General features: G+C 35.7%; 1 protein-coding gene across 10 annotated transcripts in view; it reads right to left on the reverse strand.

Annotated features, from left to right (window-relative positions):
* Positions 1 to 24,246, reverse strand: part of MAP3K7 (mitogen-activated protein kinase kinase kinase 7) — a 49,876-nt gene that overhangs the window by 20,187 nt on the left and 5,443 nt on the right. For 4 of the 10 annotated variants that reach the window (XM_069804875.1, XM_069804874.1, XM_069804880.1 and 1 more), the window contains exons 2-12: positions 17,073 to 17,183; positions 15,367 to 15,432; positions 13,829 to 13,874; positions 13,016 to 13,154; positions 11,780 to 11,904; positions 8,171 to 8,299; positions 5,923 to 6,053; positions 5,441 to 5,522; positions 4,096 to 4,247; positions 3,294 to 3,453; positions 611 to 691 (exon numbers count right to left, since the gene is read on the reverse strand). In XM_069804875.1, coding sequence (XP_069660976.1) covers positions 611 to 691; positions 3,294 to 3,453; positions 4,096 to 4,247; positions 5,441 to 5,522; positions 5,923 to 6,053; positions 8,171 to 8,299; positions 11,780 to 11,904; positions 13,016 to 13,154; positions 13,829 to 13,874; positions 15,367 to 15,432; positions 17,073 to 17,183 — 1,222 coding nt within the window. Of the gene's footprint in view, positions 1 to 610; positions 692 to 3,293; positions 3,454 to 4,095; positions 4,248 to 5,440; positions 5,523 to 5,922; positions 6,054 to 8,170; positions 8,300 to 11,779; positions 11,905 to 13,015; positions 13,175 to 13,828; positions 13,875 to 15,366; positions 15,433 to 17,072; positions 17,186 to 24,246 lie in introns of those variants that run through there. The other 6 variants (XM_069804877.1, XM_069804878.1, XM_069804881.1 and 3 more) reach the window with 3 other exon arrangements.

Consider the following 24,246-nt stretch of genomic DNA (forward strand, 5'->3'; position numbering starts at 1 on the left):
TGATTTTCTTCCTGTCAGAAGCCTTTCCTAATAATTTTAGTTTGCATTAACTTAAACACAACAAATACCTCGTGCAGACACATTTTAGCTCTAGAAAACTGTAGTCACGTAGAAGAATTACATAGATTAAGCATTAATTTTTTTAATCACAAGTATCATGTGGATTTGAAGTTCTGTATGTAATGTACTTAAGTTTTTTTTCTACTAATATTTGATTAGATTAAAAATGAGTGCTCAAACACAACAAAGATCAGGGCAAGATAATTACCTAGACAGGAATTTTTCAACTTAAGTGCATTTTCACCAAACGAGGTATTGTAATAAAAGACTGCATATATAGTTTTGCTCTATAAGAAGACTCTGAACGTCAGATCATAAAGGAAAACATCCTTTATCAATAAAAGTAAATTTGAACTAGAAGATCAAATCATTTACTGATAAAAGTAATTTTGTACTAAAATATCATGTCCCTCTGTAAAGAGATATTACAAAAATTATTGGGATAATTTCTAGTTCTGCCCTAGAGCAACTGGAGCAAGAAGTATTTTTAGCAGTCTGATCATTATTCCGGCATCTTAACCAATTGACCCGTTCACCTGGTCTGCGATACCTGGTATGATGATCTCAGGGACATCCAGAATGTTGCCAAATGAAGCAGTTTTACGATGGCCTCGTTTAGGCTTGGAATAGGCTGAAAAAATACACATATACAATACACATGCAAAACACTAAAATGGCAATAGCAAAATTATTAAATTCCTAATATTGCATTTTTCATAAACTTGGTTAAACTATAGTTCATGCAAAAATGTGTCATGCAGAATAAACTGCATTGCCTTCCACTCATGCTTACACATAGTAAAGCAACTGTTAAAAAGCAAAAAATGCAGAACTAGCTGTCATTACAACACCGTGTAATTAGTTATAGTTAGCAACACAAAAGTCAAACACAGAAAGCAGCATGGCAACAAGGAAGGGAAAACCAAATGTAATTATCGAAACAGAGAACAATTTATTTCAGATCACCTGTATATTCAGAATAAATTCTTGATAGCCTGAACATACTTAACATTTTCTCTTTAGTGTTGGGTACAAACTATTTTATAAACAAGATTAATAGTTGTGTACTTCTGTTTCTTTAAATCACCTCCTTTTAAAGGAAATCTCATCTGTCTCTCAAAAAATGCTTACTCTTGTTACATTTGACAATCATTCCTGCCTTCCATTCTTCTGTCCTATTAGTGAAGATTTTTTGTTTTGCAAACTGGGTATCACTACCAACCTTTTCATTTTTAAATGATGTTCAGGAAACATATACTATGGAATAAAATCTAATCATACTATTTTTGTTTTACTACTTGTGTAGTTTAAGATAAATAGTTCCCATTTAAAGGAAAGTCTGAATACATCTATCTCCTAAGGGTAGAACATTGCAGCATATATATCTCAAACTTAGTAAGTAATGGTGATGTGCATTATGTGATTTACTCTTACACTTAATCTAGCAATAGATGAAACAAGAAGATTAAATAATTCTTGACCCGATTTACTCTTAACAACAGCCCAATTCTCACCCAGCCACACAATTTTTTTAGGTTCATAGCATATTATTTCTGTCACAAACTTAACGGGATTAAAAAACAAAGCAAAACCAATACAGGGCAGTTTCAGCTCTTTTTTGAAAAAGTTACAGTCAGATGGGCTTGACCTCATTTCTAGTAGTCCACTACTGCCTGAAGTAATTTCTTAAAAAAAACCAACCCAAAATCTAGTACGTTCAATATATACTTTTTTTTCAAGAAAAAGAAACCCTACAGTCATGACAACAACAAAAATCTTAGAATATTCTGAAATAATAATTACTATTCAGAGCAATGTACTTAAGGAAGAGAGAACAGGAAAATTAAAAACTCGCACAAAGGATGGCCAGGTTATCTCCACTAATGTCAAAAACTTAAATTGACTTTAGAGTGTCAGTGACCAAAGTGAGTCCTGACGTATTTTAAAATAAAACCAGCATATTGTTATTATCAGGTAAGTACACAGCTGCCTTCTGTGTTAGGAAACCTTTAGAGATACTCAGGGTGAGATGTGCTACACAATCATCCAGTCAAAGACTGACAATACAAAAGACAAATCTTGGAATAAGGCTTTAAAATAAGAACATAAAACTAAAAAGTGTTTAGGGCAAGATAAATATTATTTCATGAGTAACTTCAGTATTTAGTAAAACAAAATCCTGGAGTAATCATAATACAATGAAGAACAAAAATGAAATAGTCATGGTGCACAAGAAAGCCAGAACATGATGCGTATTTCCTTATTAATTACAGCTACTCTATTACCCTAATTTTCAGATTGGTAGAAAAATACTAGAACAGCTAAATAACCCTGGACTAACCAAAGTTATTTTGTCTGATTATTTAAATCTGTGGTTATATAGCATAACAAAAAAAAGTTTCACATATGAAACTTAAAACCTGAACTTCGCACAGATTAACAAACAATATCTTTGATGAAGAAAAGAGACAAGAAAGTGTTTTCCAAGTATACACATTTTTATTAATTCGCTCTTCTGGGAAGAATAAAGATTGCTTTCACCATAAAATTATGTATTTATACTTACACATAAACTCCAATTCACTTAAGGATTCAGTGTTTAGACACAACAGTTTATAGCTACCTGAAGCAAACCTGGCAAAACACCTGTAGCTTTTTTTTTTTAAAAAAAAAAAAACAAACCAAAAGACACCAATGCTTTGTTAATCTGATGAATAAAATCTAACTATGTTTCTCTTTCTGAAATCTGTCACAGTGGATTTTAAAACTTACTTGGTAACATGCTGAACTTTAAACCCTCCTCTTAATTTCAAAATATTATAGGAATAACCTTGAAGGAAATGTTATTTTAGAAATAATTATGCTACCAGAGATGGAATAACATTATTTCAGATGCAAAGGAGAAAGTTGTGCATTTGGAATGAGACTGATATTTAGGTGTCTTATAATGATTTCTTAAAAAGGTAAAAGTCTAATTCAACAAAAGTAGTCTCTTCCACAACCTTAAAAGTACTCAATTAAAATACTCAACTTTCTTGAGCGTACAACTGTGAATGAAGCCATTTTCCCCCCACAATTAATACAGGACAATAAAGACTACATGGAAAGTTAAAGCATTTTCATACGGCTAGTGGTATTAACCTTTTGTACGACTATGCATGTTTTACATCTTCCTTCCACCTTTCCTTCCTTCCAATTCCTTAGTCTAACCCCCAAACATCCTTTAATTTTACCTGTGATGGAAGCTATTCTTGCTTCTATTTCAGACATGTCAGCACTCATCCTTTTGGCTTCTCCTGAAACAAGGGCTGACTGTGGTCGCGCACGAACATCTGATAAGCTCTCCACGCTGCTCCCACGAGATGGGGGTAAGCTCAAACGGCCAGGATCACCCTGTTTCAACAGTCACATTTTTAAAAAGAAAAAAAATTCTGCAGAAGCCCCTCCGTGATAGGCACAGTATGTAGGTTAAAATACATTTCTATAATGTGCATTTTAAAAGTGACAATTTAAAATTTGTAATTCAATAAATGGTAATAATTTAGCTATTACTGGCATACAAGTACCAAATATTTGTAACTTTCAAAATAATGTAACTTTATATAGATAAAAGTTGAGTAAATTAGGCCAATATTGTCACAAGAGAATCTTTGTATTTTTTCATCTGCTTGAAGTAAAACATAGTATTTTCAAAATTCACATAGATGTTTAATCCTTTTATGCTATACTAACATTTCAGTTCTAAATTAAGGCAGTGATTTTCAAATATAAATTTTTTTAGCCTAATGAATCCCTTTAAATAAAATGAATTATTTTTTTTTATTTCATTGGAGATCTTATTACAGCCTTCCAGTTTAACTTTTTGAAATAATTCAATATTCTTCCATCCCCTTTCATGTTCTTTTCTATAACTAACTGGCTCCAATTTTGTACTGTTTTTGAAAGAAGACACTAATGTTTTGTAGCAGTTACAACACTTTTGTCCATCTTTGTCCATTTCATTATTATGGTTCAAAATTGCACACATTGGCTTACCGGTTGCTTGGCTGTATTTTTCATTTGCTGTGCCAATTTTGACTCTAAACGTTTAATAGTGTCATTGGTAGAAGCTCCTTGGAAGTCACTTGGTTCCATGTTAGCATCACTCTTGTTGCTTGTGTTTGTAGAAGTGATGTCCATGAATGAACCTAGAAATCAGTAACAAGGAAAAACATTTGAGAATTTCCATTAAAAATACTGAAATGCATCTCTTCACTTGAGCATTCTCAGAAGCCTAACTTTGCTTTAAAGCTACACTTTTGAAAACTTTTAATGAAAGGCAAGCTGCAAGATTGCAACAGATCCATTAATCTAAGAAGCAAAAGAAATGAAAAAGACAGAATACACAACTAAGTACTACAATGGCATTCTGAAGTCGATCTTTAGCTTCCTGAGAAATTGTTGGGATAGATGTTATATTAACAACACAACCAGCAACCTCATTCACAATTAATGACAAAGTCCATCATTAACCACAGAGGAGCACAAATACCTGAAAAATAACAGACATTTTATGTTCACAGTTTAAAGTGATAAATCGCATCTTAAAATCCTGTGCTGAGGGGTGGAGAACAGCTAATAAAGTCAGTACAATGCTACAGCTGAAAAGATTTTGTAATATACACATCACTAAGTTGCAAAGTAGCCAAGGAAACTTTATCCAAAATAACAGCAATTTGTTTGGAGATAGAAAACAAACGAACAAAGCAGTGGAAGGTGAAGACACCTAAGATTAAAAACAACTGAAGTGGGAAAACTGTACTCTAAAGAATGAGAGCACCAATTATCTTTATTTTTTATTATTAAAAGGATTTCTCTGAAGGCAAGACTACCTGAAAGCCTAGTCCACATTTTGTTCCATTCACCTTTCTAGTTATTTCCTCAAACTTAATTTCAACTACTGTATTTACTGCATCTTAACATAAAACAACTGCAAGTTTAAATTGTGGAGATCATAACTGAAAGCAGGTGCAGCTTTCCAGAATAGTCAGAAATTTAAAAATGCCAACTCCTAAACATTATATTTGAGTGAAAGAGTGTCAATTGCTAGCAACCTTCATGAGGAAAAAAGGAGAAGACCTTAAAGCTGGACATTTGGAGACAGCTTTTATTATATGCTTATACTCTGTTAGAGGTACACTTCAGCAAAACCATTTGGCTGAGAACACCAAATATGATGTGGTATGAAGTCTTAACAAAAAAATAGATTCCTGCCAAGGCTTAAGATTTTGGAAAGGTTACCTTTCCCAATTCGAGTTCAAAATCAGTATGAGAATGTGCTTTATGATCCATCTGCATCATTTCATGTTGCTGTTCTTTTCTCTTATTTATACATGCGTACCTGTACTAGTGGCAGAGTTGCTTTGGCCTTCATCTGAATACTGGCAAGGATACTGCAGAGGTTCATCAGCTCCTGGAAAGTACTGTGAAAAAACACCAATGATTTGACAAAGTAATTAACAATTGTTTTAAAATTATTTAAATAGTACCTCATAAAATAATTTATAAATATATTATGTTTATAATAATTTATTTAGAAGAGAAATAAATGCAATTATTTTTAGTAATACATTAAATACATCTATGACTATTTTATTTATTTCCCCAAATCTGTTATGAATTAGTATGCCTCTCCCATAAGAAGAGGAATGTTTTCCCTTCTCTGTTGTAATAAGTTGATAATTTTTATCAAAAAGAGAGAGAAGGAGAGAGAAAACATGCAAGCCTGCTTTTGGAGTGTGATAAAAGGCATACCTTTTATAATTCAATTTCCCAACTTAACAGGTTAAGAAATAATTAAGACACTAAAATAAATTTTTATACCCGCATCAAGTGTGTCATTATTTTAACAATTTCCTCCATGGATGGTCGTTGTGATGGATCCTTGGACCAACAACGGGTCATTAAACTCTCAATTGGTTTAGGTAAGTTTTTGATCAGTGGTGGCCGAGTACCTATAATGGAAATTAGAAAAAAACCCCTTAATTTGTTAAACAGACTATAAGATGACCGACAGCGACTGATCTCTCTCTGGTATTTTGCTAAATAAATACAGGAAAACATATAATTAATTGTAGTCTGAAAGAACTGGCCTGTACTTAATCTTCCCTCTTACAAACAAAAAACTGACAAAAAAAGTTCATTTGCAGGACATACAATTACATACAAACAAGTAGAAAGAAAATTAAACTTTTCATTCGGTAGCAGTTTGAATATATTCAGTGACTGACCAAGCATAACGTATTACAATGGCTAATGAATGTGTTACCACTTTCTGAAGAATAAAGCTCTAGACCAAATTAGGAAGCAAGCAGTAACAGCCTTTGATTTCTAATGCTGTACTCACAAGGGGGGGGGGGAGAAAAGAAAAAAAAAGTATTTTTGAGGGCTGATTTTCCTCTTAAGGACTTCCTGAAAAATTATTAAGCACTGGAAGTACCAATTTTGGGCGACTTTTTCATGGCCTATACACATTTTTAATTATGTATTTTACTTCAACTGTTGTGTAAGTATTCAGCTGGTTTTTGGTTCAAGTTCTACTCTTTTTACTATTTCACCAATGACTACAATTAATGGACATCCAGTTGTGTTTAATCCAGGAGATGTAGTGACATTTTGCATAGAAAGCAGCAAGTATTTAAAAATGTATTAACCTTAACAAGTAATACATGAAGTAAGGGTGTCACAATGGTTTCAAGTGAGATGAAGTGCACTAACACTTCCTTCTTAAGAAGGAAAAGAAGAAAAGGGGGGGGGGGGCAAAAAGAGAAAAATAAAAAAAAAAAAAAGAGAAGTTTTTAAAGCAAAAGTAGGGACAGATAGGGAATTTTTCTTCCCCTAAAGGATACTCTCACACCATACCAAGGCTTTCTGATTTGACCATTACATTTACACTTACTTTTACAGTTAAAGCTTTTATGCAAGGCACTCATCACTCCTAATCTCAACGACTCGTGTCCTTGAAAAACTGAAACAGAGAATCTCTTTCTTCATTCAAAAATGCCATTTACAAACGTCTGTCTCTGGGCATTATTATGACTACAATGCTCATCCATTCTATCACTGTCTGCCCCTTTCTCTTCATTGAATAGGATGCCTGTGCTCACCTAAGCTTCTATCATTTAGTACTGAAGCAATGACACTCAGGCAGAGTACCAGCCTTCGTTGCTTGTTTGTTAATTACATCTTCCAAACAAGTTCATGGTTTCTTTGACGTTGTCTTTCACAAATGGCAGAAACTCTTGGCAGACATTCACTGAACTACTTCACTATCATTACTTAATTCTTCTTAAAACTCTGCTTTGCCATGGTACCTAAACCCACACTGTTAGAAGAGTTACACCACTAGCATGAAGATACTAGTCTATTATTTTGACCAATGTTGTACTACTGCTTTCTTTTGTCCATTTGAATCCAACTATTGTCTCCTGTTTATATTCTAAGCTCCTGAGAATCTGTTCTGTATAGTACCTAGCACAGTAGAATCCCGCTCTATGACTGCACATACCTAGATATAAAGGTAAAACAATTCAAACAGCAGAACAACGACAACAACAAAAAAACCAGATGAAAACCAAAGTAACATTTTTAATGCCTAATGGTCCTGCAGGAGTTTGACAGTTTCTAGCATTTCTAAAGACAGGTCAAGTTACTTAAACTCACGCATTTACTGTAGATTCCCAATAAAAAAAAAAAGAGAGAGAGCGCGAGAGAGACAACTTGGCTAATAAAATTCATCCAGACAGAGGGGTTCTGTTTTTTTTTGTAGCAGATGATTGAGATCACTTTTAAAATGGAGTGTCATAACAAAAAGGACATGGCTCTTCCCTTGTTTGTTCATACACTAGTTACATGTAGCAGGAAATGCAAGCACTGTAGCAGCCAAGTAACACAAAACCCACACTACACAAAAGTGGCAGTGTCTAACTATTAAGTCTTTATGACAAAAAAGGATATTTAATGAAGTATAAAACAGAAAAACTAGTAATTTAAAGCTGCACAGTTACAAGTGTTTAGCAAATTTATAGGTCAAGTCCACAACTCCAAATACAATAAAGTATTTTCAACTCACCATTGTGAACTGCCCACATTATGCGGAAAGCTGGACCACCAATCTCATCAAAAGGTTTCCTACGGGTGATTACCTCCCAGAGAATAATACCCCAGCTGAAAACGTCACATTTTTCACTGTAATTGCTACCTGGAAGAAAGCCATCAATGTAATTTGTCTCTTTTCTATATAACACATTAAAAAGAAGTACAGTTGGAGCTGATAAATAGCTCTATATGCTTTCCTTCACTTCACATTTGTTTTACTGAGAAAAAACAGTTTTCTAAAGCTGGCTGATTCACACTAACTTAAGTCTGAAATAATTTGACAGTAGGATCATTAGGAATGCCTCTCTCTGGAAATCAATCCTTTTCACTTGGAGTCATCCTGAAATGATAAAACACGTCCGTTTTCTTATATAATATTTATAGTATATAATATAAACCGCAAACATTAAGTTTCAAAGATCTCTTGCATTCAGGATTTAACTGACTATGCTTGCTTCCTCTAAATATTCTTCTTCAACTCACTTCTTCCATGTTAGTGGCAATATGCCAGCCAGTAACATCTGTCATATCCATTGCTCTTTATTAATTGCAGGTTTCTAGCAATACTACTAAGTTACCATATGAACAAATCATCAGATTCCTCAGTTCCTCACCATCTTATTTCCTCCCTGTTTATTATTCTTACTCTTTTTGTCATGTCATTACTTAATTGAAGTTCTTTGACCGCATGTTCAATATTTCCAAGACTCCTGATAAAGGTGCAGAGACACATAGGTGATATAGAATAATGAATAAAAATATTCAGAGACTGCAAAGAAAGAATGTATGCTCTGTAACCATAACTCATGCAAAAACTAAAAAGAAATGTGAATAGCTAATGACATGATAATAAATGCATGAATATAAGCAATAGAGATTTGCTAATCTGTCTTCAAAAAAGGATCAAAATTGACATCAAGTGGCCAAGAGATTTTTTTGTTAATATGTAATCAGAAAGCATCAATGAGATAGATCATTTCATAAACAATGAAATTAAAGAAGCCTATTTCCATGTGGATACCCATCATATAGCACCCAGTTGCAATAGCCTCCACTCTGCCTATGAGCCATCCTCCTCTGCCCCCACACCTCCGACAAACTGTGCAAGGAAAGCAGCATGTTCTCAGGCCAGGGCTTGCAGACCAGCCAGTTTGCAAGGCAGACATGAGAGACAGGCTGCAGCACGAACCGCAAGTCCTCTCTAAGCGATGGCACTAGTTTGGACTTCTCACAGCTACCGATTTTACAAAACTGTCTAAGAACTTGGCATCTCCAAAACTCTTTACACCTGTATCAAAGTAGCTGAATGTGGCTAACGAGTTCAAAAGTTACTGAAGGGGAACGACAAAATAGCTTTATCAGTCAGCTTATTTTCAAAGATGCTGGGAAAAAAAGTATCTGTAAACAATGGCAGATTGCTAAGGGAAGCAAAATAATCTCTCTCATCGATGCAGCCACTGCATTTCCGTGACACACAGCCCATGACAGGGAAGTAGTGTTAATTCTGTTTTGTGGCTGAGAAGTCTTTGACTAATTCTGAAAACTGAGAGTCCAAAAGAAGTGAGAGAGTATTCTGTATTGTTTCACTATGTAACAAGACCAAGGTAGGATAGACACAATCGTTCCTCGATTTATCCAATCATCCCAAAGCAATTTTGAAATAGTTTCTTCTAAAGGGAGTTCTGAGATTAGAGCACTTGCTCTCTTTCACCTTACCCTGATCAAACTGGTATTATTTTCATTTAGGTTGTTTGATCTGCACAAGGTTTTAGGTGTCCTAATGTTTAAAATAGGGGGAAAATCTTAATAGTAGGGCAACTACTTCAGTGAGCACCCTGCCACCTACAACAGATACTTCTTGTGCCTTTATTCTCATCTAAAAATGCTAGCACTAGAACAGTACTAAAATAATATTAGCATTTATTCCATTGTTGAATTCTGATGCAGTAGCATAAGCAAATAAATTTTTAACAATTTTGACATTTGACATGATTATTTTAGTAGTTTAATGACTGTTTCAAGAGTAATTTGATATGCCGCATCGTAGAGGCTACTAGATTCCTTTCTTTCCTTGATACTTGTTCTTGTATAAAGATTTTTGTTATCAGTAAATGCTTTCAGACAAAAGTACATAGAACCACCTGTAAACTGAAGGCTTCTGCTGCTGTCCAACAATAAATTTGCAATACAAGATTTCTTTGTTTTGCCTTGCTGAATTCATGCACCCGAGGAATTAAGATATGCACTGTAAATCCCTACTACAATATACTCATTTCAAAATCCATTTTAGATAAAGATTTTTCACTCAAAAAAATCTACCTTTAACACTGATTGTCCAACTGATTATGTCTAGAAGAAGAAGTTCTCTCTCATTTATACAATTTCATTTAATAATTAAAAAATGTTAAGAAAAGAAGCATTCCTAGCTAGAGTTAATGAAATGGAGTAGGTGCCTCTATATAAAGTGACATAATGGAAAATTTTTAGGCACCAGAGTGAAATAGATCATCCTTGGGTGGCTCCTCTAAGCAATATGCAGGAGAAAATGGTACCTTCAAAACAAAAGCTCCAAAGGTGGTGTTTGGGAGGAAACACCTCCTAAAACTATACATGGGCATATATAATTTGCTGCTCTTCTCTGGAATAAGGACAGTAAAAGAAAAGAGGCCACTTGGATCCAGAATCTGGGAAACCACTGCTGCACATAGGCACTTGCCAAATATATCAAGGCTAGGACACCTGCTTCCTAAAGCAGGAAGATGACTTCTCCAGACCACTCTGCTAATCGCAATGATAATTTAAGGCACCGACTGGCTAAAAGGTGTTTAATTTGCAATCTAATATTGACTGGATTGTTTCTCTGATAATCATACCTATCTAATTATCAAGTGTCATCAGTCCTCCCCAGCTACACTCCAAGAAATAGCTTGTTTTCCTACTTAATTAACTGTTAATAACCAGTTCCTCAGTATGTAGGAAAGAGGAAGTACATCAAATCTCTAGATTATGCAAAAAGCAGACAAAGATGGAGTTAACAAGAAAGTGGGGGATTGAAAATGAAGGCAATTATGTTCAACTTGGAGATACTAACAGGGAAATTCTAAAGATAAAAGCTGATCAGAATAGGGAGTGAAAGAAATGACAGTGTATTTAAATGTCAGAAGAGTTTGAAATTACTTAATCTCAGAAATAGAATAATCCTGGGGAAATAGCCCTCTGGCTGTGTTTTACTTATAAAATAAGAAACAGCAGCTGTCTAAAGGTACTCCTTATGTAAATCTCAGCAATGACACAAATAAAGGTTCCACATCTTCATGTAATTAACGGTCTAATACTAACACAACAGAGTCAGTTCTGTGCTGGTTTTGGAAACTCCGCATAATTATTTGGCAATATACAACCATACAGATTTTTAAATAAATGTTAGACTTCTGCCAAGACTCTTTCAGCTGTTACCTCAAACTTTAATACACTGACTGACATAAAGTAAGATTACATGATGCTCTTACTTCCTACACCAAATTCATTCACAGTTGCATCCCTGGAAAGAACACATAATATTGACACTGTAAATTATTGTTACCTTCAAAAACTTCAGGTGCCATCCAAGCAGCACTTCCCTTATTGTTGGTCATGTGTGTTTGAATATCACAAGCTGTACCAAAATCACAGATTTTTAGAACTGTCCCCCCAGCTACCAAGAGCAAACTGTCAAAGAAAAAAAAATAATTAAAATTGCAGGATGAAATACTCTGGTAATAAACCACTGATTTTTTTTACCCCAACAACTATCATTCTAATATAGTTGAGTATCTAAGGCTTTGCTTCGTAGTGCTTTAGTTTTATAATTTGAGAAATAAGTAAAGTCACTTTTGCCTAATCTGAACATAAAAAATATTTATAAATAATCAAATATATAATTTATTAATATTTCTACATGCTAATTTTAAATAAATATCTTTAGCCATAACAAACTACTAAGCATATATTGACAAAATTAGTCTTTCAGATGCCAGAGGTTGAAAACCAAGTGCTGTAAAAATTTTACCAAAAGAAGAATGATCAAGACTCCCATTAATGTCAGTCAATGTAGCTATTTATTTAAATGAAAGCACTCGAAGTTACATGTTAACAGCTCTCTAAATCAAGACTGGGGATACAAGAAAGAATTCAAGATTTAAAGTGTGGCTTCACATTATAATTTTATCTGGTAGTAACTGCAGGCTACCACCAGAAGGGGATGATCCTGCTGATCCCCTAATCTGTTTCCACCTAATGTGTGGAGCCAGATCTGAAGTTGTGAAATGAGTCAGATAACAAACTGACTGGGCAGAAAACTATCCATTTTTGTTTCAGTGAAAAGTGATGGGAGATTCTGGCAGGGGTAGTGGAAGAGGAAGATGGCTATGTGGGGAAAGAGCTCTGATGTATCAGATTAAATATGATGTTAAAACCAAGCAACCAAACAACCTCCCACATAATGTTCTCTTACTGAATAGCACAACCCATTGTAGAATTGGGGCATTTTAAATGCCTCTGATTAGAAGCCACATCCCTAACAAAACCCTCTTCCATGACACAAGGCAGGAGCAGGATGTTTTTCCAGTTTAACAGAAAGTAACTGAGTACAGTTCATTTCCTGTACTATGCACCATCATTCTGTAACTGAAGTTTCAAATGCAGAGCTTTCATTTAGAATACAGTGCATCCAATAAAGTTAGTATGAATTAAAGGTATTTCTTTCAAATGTAATGAAATTATTACAAATTATCTTAAATGCAAATTTTAAGAAAATATGAAATATGAGCCATAAACCTACTTTGGTGGTTTCAGGTCTCTGTGAATTAGAGCCTTTGGTTTCATACTGTGGAGATATGCTACTCCTTGGGAACACTGTAAACACCAACTCATGGCATGTGCAGCAGTATAATGAGGCAGAGGTTCAGCACCATGCAGCACTGGAAAACAGAGGCACAAACTAAAAAGAACTTTATTGCATATTACAACAGATACAACAGAGTTAACAACATACCAGTCAGAAAGCTCTATGGAATCTAAGTCATTATCAATGCCTCATTACCGCAACTGAAAATATCCCTCTGCAGACTGTTAAAAAAATGGAAATGTCAAAATATTTTCCATTTTTTTTAGTATGGTTTTCATAATTTTTGATGTTAAAATTCAATATGAAAGGTGTTGCTTGTTCTCAGCTATCCCTGGTAAAGTATATGTTAAACAAATGCTCAGGGAATTTACAAGGTAAGGAACAATCCTTTCAGATGTTCCACTGGAAAACCTGAAATGACTTCTATAAAATGTAACAAACTAATATCAAGAAACAAACCAGTGGACTGAAATGCGATTTTTAAAAGCACACTCCTTTCTCCTTAAAATTATTTTAAGAATTTCAAAGAACCACAGAATGGTTGGGGTTGGAAAGGACCTCAGGAGGTCTACCAAGCAAGGTCAAGCAGGCCACCTACAGCTGGTTGACCAGGACTGTGTCCAGGTGGCTTCCGAGTATCTCCAAGGATGGAGACGCATGTACGAAACAACTTTATATTTTAGATCATGTTTGCCCTAACACTAGCACTTCAGCTCCAGGAAGACACTATGTTGAAATGATACTCACCATTGTATAGAGAACCTCCTTCAGCATACTCCATAACAAGACACACCTTTGGGGGGGGAGGGGACAAAAAATAGGGATGTTTTAAACGTAGGGGCGGAAAACAGCTTTTGTAAACTGAAAGGAAAGTTCTTTCAGAGGAATTGCAAAGTCTCCATACCTAAGTTAATGGAAAATTTATCTATGAGGTAAAAAGTCAGTCTGAATGGTACATGTTTAAGAAACAGAAATCAGTTTTATACTTAGTTCCCACTGTAAGTTAGGAAACAAGAGAATGACCTCCCTCCCCCCAGTCTTGAAAAGCAAATGCTGTCTTCAAACTGCAATTCATTTGCCTGGTTTTTTTTTTAGTGGCTTACAAAAAATTTTAAATACCATGTGTCGTGGTTTAACCCCAGCCAGCAACTAAGCACCACACAGCTGCTCACTCACTTCCCCCCACCCAGTGGGATGGGGGAGAAAATTGGGAAAAGAAGTAAAACTCGTGGGTTGAGATAAGAACGGTTTAATAAAACAGAAAAGAAGAAACTAATAATGATAACAGTAACACTAATAAAATGACAACAGTAGTAACAAAAGGATTGGAATGTACAAATGATGCGCAGGGCAATTGCTCACCACCCGCCGACCAACACCCAGCTAGTCCCCGAGTGGCAATTCCCCGCTCCCCCTTCTCAGTTCCTATACTAAATGGGACGTCACATCGTATGGAATACTCTGTTGTCCAGTTTGGGTCAGGTGCCCTGGCTGCGTCCTGTGCCAACTTCTTGTGCCCCTCCAGCTTTCTCACTGGCTGGGCGTGAGAAGCTGAAAAATCCTTGACTTTAGTGTAAACACTACTTAGCAACAACTGAAAACATCAGTGTGTTATCAACATTCTTCGCATACTGAACTCAAAACATAGCACTGTACCAGCTACTAGGAAGACAATTAACTCTATCCCAGCTGAAACCAGGGCACCATGTCAAAAGAATTTCACTAGTACTAAGAAAAACGGGATGCAGCATTATTTTAACCAATTAAATAGCCCATACTAGAATTAGCTAAGGATACATCTGTCCTGTCACAGTACTTGCTTTTCTGCTTTGAGAATTTGTGGGACTGTTTGCAGCTGTGGCAGAAAGAAAGCAAATCCTGAAAATTGCATATATGAGAATAGGAACTGATTTACAAGCTATGAATCATGTGTTGCTAATGTATTTTCTTTTCATATTGCAGATTTGCAATTAATAGGACTGTAGATATGAATGACACTACATATGTAATACACCAGATGCCATTCTGACAAACTGAAGTATAATCGGTGTTAAGAAAGAGCTTTGAGGTTTTCTTGAAAGAATTTATTTCTCATAGCAGGGGAAAGAAAAAACAAAAACCTGAAAATATCAACCAACCTACATATCTGTATATTTCCTTATTATGGCTAAAACATACTATATATAAAATACACATTTTTGTATATAAAATACTCATTTTGTGCATTGATGCTTGCATACGTTATGCTAGTCACCTTTTGCCATACTGACAAAGCTATAACTTACTGGGTTTAGACAGGCTCCATACAACTTGACAATATTGGGATGGTTTACTCGTGACAGTTGTCGAAGCTGCAATACAAATCACACTTCATTTCAAACCATGGGAAGAAAAAAGGCTAATGCTTTATTTTCACATCTATAATTCATAAACCACAACAGCAATTACAATTTTCTGTCTGCATAACCCTAGACGGTGATTTTAGGAATCACAAGACTGATGGCCCTGTTTGCATTTTAATTTATTTCATTAGGTTTGTGTCTAACTGGAACTGTATTTTCAAAGAAATTTTGAGGAAATTAAATTTAAAGAAAGTATTTTTTTCACGGTGTAGTAAAATCCTCAAGTCATAAGCACTATGCAACTATGACCTCTACAGGTTCGGTGCTCTTCCTAGAGCCTACAATTTTGGAATCTCAATTGTCTGACTACATAAACACTCTGAATCATATTGGCTTTATTCACAATATAGAAGATTACTGTTCTTAAAAAAAAAAAAAAAAAAGCAGCAAAATCCCACAACCCTATAAAATAAGCCAGGCAGTTTAATATTAATGTGACATAGTTCTAAAAACCTACCACTGCTTGCACTAACTGGTGATCAGACTATTTTGCACTGAATTTTTCTTTATCAGGAGGTAGTAGAAGGAAAGGAAAAAGGAGTTTTTTTCCCTTTATACAGACTTCTGAGGCAGCTTATGCTGTTCATTATCTAGGGAGCCAATGTTATGTTTTCTGTACACTTCAGAAGTTCTAAAAAAACAGAATGAAGTATTACAACTGATGCTTGCACTGTGTAGGGTTTCCTGAATCCCAGTAATTACTGAAGTACTTCTGGCATTATCTTCTCAGATCTCTTTCGAACACAAAAATGCTAAGAGACTGATCAGATCTACTCAGTATTAAACTAGACTCAGATTAATAACATTAAAAACTTCCCATGGTAATGAACAACGTAAATATTTACACAGAAGGGCTTATTACAAATATGCTGCCTTTAAACGTTCAGTGTGTCAAATTTTTAGTTCCAAAATTAAGAGATTTATTTTTAGCATATTTTGTATATCTTGAACATCCTAGGTTCTTACTGACTAAATACTAAGCAGCATGTCACAAAATATCTCATTTAAATTACATGACTAACTTTTGATTCTAGAAAATGCTATGTATCTTTGGAAGTTTATCAGTTTATCTGAACTACTCAAGATCTTTCTGAAGAAGTAGACATTGAACGGAAAGAGTGATTGCCCTTAAATGAGTTACATAGTAATAATAAACTGACGTCTAAGAAAAAAACCCCAAATTATTAGAACCGCTAAAAATCCTAAGAAACCGTTTCAAGTATGGACCTGATCATTTGAAGAACCTATGCTGTAGTCCCTGGAAGTGTAAATCAGCTCTTTGGTGGGTATTTATTTCACCTGCACCCCGACTCGACACTGGGACAGAATCTAGACACTGGTGTTTCCCCAACTGTGTGCCCTCCTTTCTCCCCCTTGCTTCCAGTTTTTATGGAAAGTGAACTAAAGAAGCTGCAATGTGCTCTGACAGATGTCCTGTTCTGCAAGACAAGAAATCCAGGCTTATACTGGGTACCACAGCCTGCATTTACCTTGTAATACAGACATAGCTTTTAGTACACTAAATGCACCCATGATTTTAAGAAAACAAGCTCTATCAAACCCCATATTTTCCAGCAAACTTACTGTACCTCTACAATGAAGGCTTTTCTCTCAGATTCACTTTCTATTTGTTTAATGGCTACATCTTTAGCTCGCCATTTTGCCTTGCACACCACACCAAAAGCTCCTCTTCCAACAACCTAGAACAAAATACGAAACACTTGAGTTAAAACTTGAAATGGTTTCATTTGCTGCGCAGGACTTCACAAACAGAAAAGAAATTTAACTTAGAAAATTGAAGACATGCAGAATCAAGTTTTGCAGCAGCAACTTAATATTATGCCATCAAAGCATAACTGGTCCTTAGCTAAGCTTCCTCACAGAGGAACTGGAAAATACACATACAAATATTTTAACATGCAGTAACAGTATTTCAGAAAAGTATGATCTTAATTATTTCAAACAAGATTTGCTCAGAAGAAAATTAGGGGAATGATGGCAAATTTATTTTTATAGATTTGACCAGTGAAATGATATCTATCTGCTGTATTTGTTTATTCTTGCTAGTAACAGGAATTCAAACTTCTGACATTTAAATGCACACGCAAACAATTGCACAGGACTATGATGAAGTCAGGATGAGGTGTTCAACGTGCTCAAAGTTACACGATTGAGGCATCTCTGAGAAAATGAAAGGGTGAGAGGAGCAAATTCTCCTGAAAGTCCTCCAAATAAGCACAGTGTCTGTACAAACTATGCTTTCTCTGTTTTTGCTGAAGTCTGCTTTCTAGTTTATTTGGAATTAACATTGTCTAAAAATATATAGACAAGAGTCATAACTCTTCACTGTAACTTTACAGAAGCAGTAGCAGCAGCTTCTGCATACTACATTATTCAAGAATCCTCTTAGTTTTGGTGTGAAGAAGCCCTACCACCACCATTATTTGGAGTAGTTCTTTGAAACCAAGCATGCAAATGAAAGCAAGATAGAGAGAAGTGTCCTTTTACTATGAGGTCACTTTCAGTTACTGGTGAGTTACAAACTATGGTAAATTGAAATTTCACTTTTTAATTGTGTTCTTCAGGGGAAAAATGGCAACATACAGAAATAACAACAAAACATGCATATGCAATGTAAAGTTGAAACTAGCGTGTTACCAAAAGTGACTCTAGCTGCTACAAGAAAGCACAGACAAGCAAGTTGTTACACATATGCCAAAGAGAAAGGTGGAGAGAAGAGGAGGAAGAAATGGAAAGCACACAAAGGCACAGAAGAAGCTAAGGGATAGGAGCTCCTCCAACTCCAAAAAATGCAAGGCAGGGCAGATGTGAAGGATGGGGACGGGGGAACAAACAAGGGGCTAGGTAGGGGGCGGGTCTCAGATTCTGTATTTGGCCCTAGCAGACTTTCTTCACTGTTGGTTTTAACAGCATTCCGTGCTTGTCTTCCTAGTCCTTGATTTCAAGTAATATCATATGTATCCTGAGGAACAAAGCAGACACTTCTAATGAAATAAACACTTTTTTGCGAGGTGAACGAGAAGAGAAGGGAAAGGAAGGGAAGTAAGGAGAAGGTGGACTAGAAGCATTTACAAATGTGATTATCATAGCAGTTTATTATGGCAGAATTTAATTTTTCTGTCTTCCTTAAATGGGTAATGCACACAAAAGAATATTATTTTGGATGGAAAAACACACTTCCCAAAATTACAAAGCTCTTCGCTAGAAACTCATAGTTATTTATGACTTTATAAAAAAACCACAACAACAACCCCCCCAAAAAACAGAAAAGGGGATGGGAAGGAATATTTAAAATTAAAATATAGAGATGCATCATAATTAAATGTTCAAACATAATATTACATCCACATTATAAACAGCACACCAATTCTTATAGGTTCACTAGTGAATTCACTCCTTAACAGGATGATTTCTTAAGAGAAAAGTGTGATTTGTAGGAGATCAGTGAATAACCACACATTCCCAATGCCAAAACAATGCAAACTGCCTGCTGCCTGAATGCTCATCCTTTGAGGAAATAACATTTAATAATTTTACCTTCCTTTTTTCTTTTTTTAGATGCCCCCCGCCCCCCAGTAATAATCCAGAACATAAATTAAGAGTGCTGATCCAGAGAAGGCAACTTGGTAGCCAGGAATGTACAAGCACCAGACTGTACTTGTCAAGGCTCCATCTCAAAGCAAACTGACTATCATTTATGTAAACCATACTTGGGTTAGGTTCTCACTACATGATTTCCTCATAAATAAATAAATAGTGAAGCTGATTTCCCCTGAGAATGGGGTGGAAAAGGCTGCAGGTGCACAGCTCAAGACCTGCTAAACTTTCATGATGCATATGAGAAAGTCTGGAATCAAGGGCCCGATTTGAAGAGGGGAGAAATATAATTAAAAAATAATCAAGATTTTGCATTAAGAAGATGAGAAAAGGGGAAGTATGCTCAATATTTTTTAAAGGTTACATATGGATATGAGAGACAGCTGCCCAGCAGTGGTGATCAACAGCATTTTCCTCTTCTGGTTTCCTTAATACACACAAAGAAGTATTCTTCTCTTTTACATTACAGCACACACTTACCCTTCCAGGAGCTCCTGGTTTCTCACCTTTACCCTCCACAACAGTGGTTCATAGACTGAGTCTACCACAAGGTATCCACAGCAGATCCACAGAACATGTCCCATTCTGCCCCATGTAAAAAGGGACCTGTTGATTGTCACCTCCTCCCCCAGCTACAGTATAGGGCCTTGACTCTTCTCTTGATATAACACACACCAACTATTTTCTGGCAGTCCACAACTGAGATTGGAAACACCAACCCATATGAATGATAGTCAAGCAGCCTATGAAAATAGTACATCTAAACAAATTGGAAACAGTGAATCACCCGAAGACCTAAAAGTCCCAAGTAGTCTCCCTTGGTATTTCCTATTCTCTCTCAGACCACGTTTTGAATAAAATCGCCCAATTTCTTGGGGTTGGCAGGACCCCCACCTTCTTCTACTGGCACAAGAAAGTTGTCCATTACAACCCCTCTACCCACCTCGCACAGCGTGTAACCAGACCTACAGTTTAAGAAAAATCTCATCAGTCTGTGCGCGTGCCATTAAGCCTGCATTTCACAGAAGTGCTGACTTACTGAGCACATGGAAATCACCCACTGTGCAAGCACATGTAACTCAGACAGCAGCCTGCTCACTCCCGAGAAGTACTGATGACAGACAGTTACCAAGAGAAGGATGCCACAGAGCAACTCAGGCAGGACGAACTGCACTGGGACCAGCAACGCAAGGTCTGCTGCTCCCCTACAGTGTGAAGGAACCCAGACTGGTGAAGTAACTGGGAAGAACTCTTCACTTTAGGAAAAGGAGGTGTGCACGTAATGATTTCTTCTAGCTGGATACAGCTGGCCTTATGGCACAAGGCTGAGTGAGACTCCTTTTAGAAAGCTCCTTTTCTCAGTGTACCTCTTCTCACACTCTTTCATGGTTTTTGACTATGGCTCTGTCACATTCAATTCAGTAACATGGAAAAAAAAAATTGCTATTTGAAAACAGTGCATATATGTCAGTTAAAAGATTGGTCTCAGATACATCTGATAAAATTTAATGAAGCAATTTGAACATTTTTTTTTTTTTTTACTTAGCCCGAATAATTTACAACAGTTTGTGACAGATCAGGTTTACTTTTTTTGGCTAGTCATATCTTTCCTCGCTGAAAAGACTTGTGTATGTCCATATGTACACATATATGTATTGCAGATATAGTTTTAATATTATGATTATGTAATATACACTACATATTTTATATATTAAATATATTTATTTTTCACATGTATATAAAAATAAAATTACATGTATAACAGAAAAAAGAACGCCCAAATATCTCTTGCATTTGATTCCACATGGTCAAATTCAGCCCATAAGCCAATACAGCTGCATACTGTTCCCCTCAAGATAAATCCATGACTATCTGCAAGTTTAATACCAAGAATTGGTACATGTGTTTCCAGTTCACATACTAGAGAAACCACTATTTTTCAATTTTGCTGTATTTTATATAACATTTATATTCAATGAAGAAACTAAGATAAACAAGCGTACCACCCAATGTGATGCTTTACATTGTGCCATGAATGTCACAATACTTGGGCTCTAGATGAAAAGTGGAATAAATTCCATGAATCAGATGCACTTTATGAAGTCCTGATGATGACTGGGGTGGGGGGGAATTAAAAAAAAAAAAAAAAAAAAAAAAATCAGTGTCAGGCACCAACAGGAAGAGCTTACCAGGTAATCTAAATCTCAATTACATAAAAGAAGGCTGTGAGAGACCATCTGATATATAAATTTTATGGTTGGTGAAAAGAGTTTGATAAATGACTATGCAGTCAAGGTTTCATAACAATTTATCAGTGACTTGGTGCCTGCTTAGGCAGAGGGTTGAACTTGAGAAGAGGACACGAATGCACTGAATATTTACCTAGGATACAGTGAAAACAGAGAAGAGCTGATCCTCCATTAAAGCAGCTCAGCCTCTTGGACAGCATACGAAAGGAGCAACCGTCAGAAGCAATGACGGATCTCATACAAATTTGAAGTTTACCATATGTGAAAGCCCAGTATGTCTTTCCTACTTAATCTGGAAAAAATATCTTACTCATCATAAAAACATCCTTTACAATCGACAGAATGAAGCTTGTGGTGGATTCCACTTGCACTTCATTTTCTTCCTTTAAGGTTTCACTGAACTTATACTTTAAAGGAGTAGGTATTAGAATTTGTCAGAACAGTTTAAATACTATGTAGTTTCCTTCAACACCGTGTGCTGGAACTAAGTAACTTAATAGCACAGGAGGGAGGCGCTGCCTGAACTTTAGTTTCTTCACGCTCATTCCTTCTTGTCCCCTGCTGTTGGTGCCACACCATATGTTTGGGCAGTAGTGCATATTCTGAATTATATGAAGCACAGTTAATGGAATTATTGACACAACAAATCAATAAACAGAAGTTGATCTGTAGCACTGTGTATGTTTGGAAAATGATCTAAAAATAAACACATTCTTTTGGTAAAAGACTTTATCTCTCTAAATATCTTCTAGGAGAAAAAAGGAAAATATAGGGCATGACACATTTAGAAATAGAACACCAGTGCTTCTACTTTTCCACATAACAGAATTAAGTTTGTTAAGAACCACTCGGTTAGTACATGACACAGACACGGTTTAAACTGGTAGAAATGCTTAAAGAGCTTTAAAGATTGAAAAGTATATACAAATTTATTCCTCTCCCTATGAAATTTATACCAGTAAAAAGCTATGTTTTACTGTGCGACAAAGCGACATGGTGAAAGAGTGTGCCGTTTGCATGTTTTCCAGATAATGTATTTGGAGTCTTATTTAAAGAATATGAACCACTCAAGCTCCCTGGAACAAACATTACCTCTGCGTACAAATAGAATCAAATGCTGTACATAAACAAAGATACATGATACTGACTTGTAAGTATGTAGACTATACTGACTGGTAAGTATGTAGACTAGAAATCATGCAGGAAATAGAGATTGCAGATATGTTAAGCTCTCAAGGATGTATTTCACCCTAAGGGATGTGACCAATGACCCCCCCGCCCAAGTAAAACAAGAAAAATGCATCTCTGTTTTTTCAGATGCACCCTATTCCCCTGTCAAATGTCAAAACTTTGGAAGAATTAATTTCAACTTTGTGTTAACTGCACAGGTTTTCTATTCACTCAAAAAATATAAAGAAACAAAGTTTTCATCTCTGTCCTTGAAGTTTCCATGTTAGTTAGCTCTGCATGCTGGATACCTAATGCTTTTCTTTCTAAAAAAACCTTGCTGGATATGTAAGAGAGCAATAAAATATAATAGCTCCCTGGTTAGCAGATGTAGTATTCTTTGGAGAATTGTCTTCATAATTTGCAGTATCTACATAACATTTTTGTTTACGATTTTGGGAAGACAAGCAGTTAAAAAACCCAACACAACACCAACAAAATCTGTGCTTCCAAACAAACAGCAGTCTCTAAATTGTCTTTAATATCTATGTCCCTTTGGTTACTGGTATATTTGCAAATGAAAGGTTTATGCAAACTGAACTTTTGGATCTCTCAAGCTTCAGACACAATGCAAGATGGAGGGGGAAGAAAAAAAAGATGTTCTACAATGCTTTGTAAAAACAGAAACACATTTTAAAATTTAGTTGCTTCTACTTTCTATCTACCACAGTTCCAGCAGTACCAACAAAGCATACTAATACTTTCAGACACTTTCACACATCTGCCCATACGACACATAGAAAGCATACAGATTAAAAAAAAAAAAAAAAAAAAAAAAAGTGCCAAAAGCAGCCATGAACAACAGTTTACAGCCCCTAAAAATATATGCCTACATTTTCTATCATTCATTCAACCAGCCTCAAATTCCAGCTTTGGTTCCTCTGTGTGTGCTATGCTTTATTAAGCAGGTTGAAGCAAATCGGCCCCGTGCCACAAATAACTGTGGCCAATACCCTGGCAGTACTTTTAGGAAGGAGTTCAGATCTGCCAATTCTTACAGCTATGTTCTTTGACTGGTTAAGTTTATTTGTACAAGTGCTCAACCCAATTCTAAATGTTGCTTTCACTTTCTGGGATTCACACAGCAATGAAAAAAACCCAAACTCCCAAATTGCTCCCCCTTTCCTACCCCCCACTGCCCAGCCCCCCCCATAAGCAATCCCACTAATTTTAAGTGAACTAAGTAACTTAGTTTAGATTTAGTTTCCAAGTTTCAACTTTAAAGTTATGCAAAACATTGTAAGAGAAAGATATTTCTTAATGAAAAAGATCAGTTATTAAAAATCAACTTACATTCTTAATAAATACACATAACTTCTGCTTGCCACAAACTAATATAGTTGGTTCACATTTAGGGCATCATCTGTTAGAGCTGAACAACACTGTACAGTTATTATTTAGTGACACGGCTCTCTGAATTTAGTTCCGTTTTAAGATATCATTCTCTTTTCAACTTCTTCAGAACATGTTTACGGAGAATCAAAGTACCATCACATATGTTCCTAAAATTATGGGTGTTTCCAGAAATTCTTCCTTTGCTCTGAACACACAACCAACCCTCTTTGCATTTTGATAGCTCAGTCATTCTAAGAAACGTGTGCATCTCAAGCAAAGATAACAGCTAATCAGGTTATACTTTAATTCCAGCTTTTTACACACTGATAGCCTT

This window comes from Haliaeetus albicilla, chromosome 17 (genome assembly GCF_947461875.1).
Source record: "Haliaeetus albicilla chromosome 17, bHalAlb1.1, whole genome shotgun sequence".
Classification (NCBI taxonomy): domain Eukaryota; kingdom Metazoa; phylum Chordata; class Aves; order Accipitriformes; family Accipitridae; genus Haliaeetus; species Haliaeetus albicilla.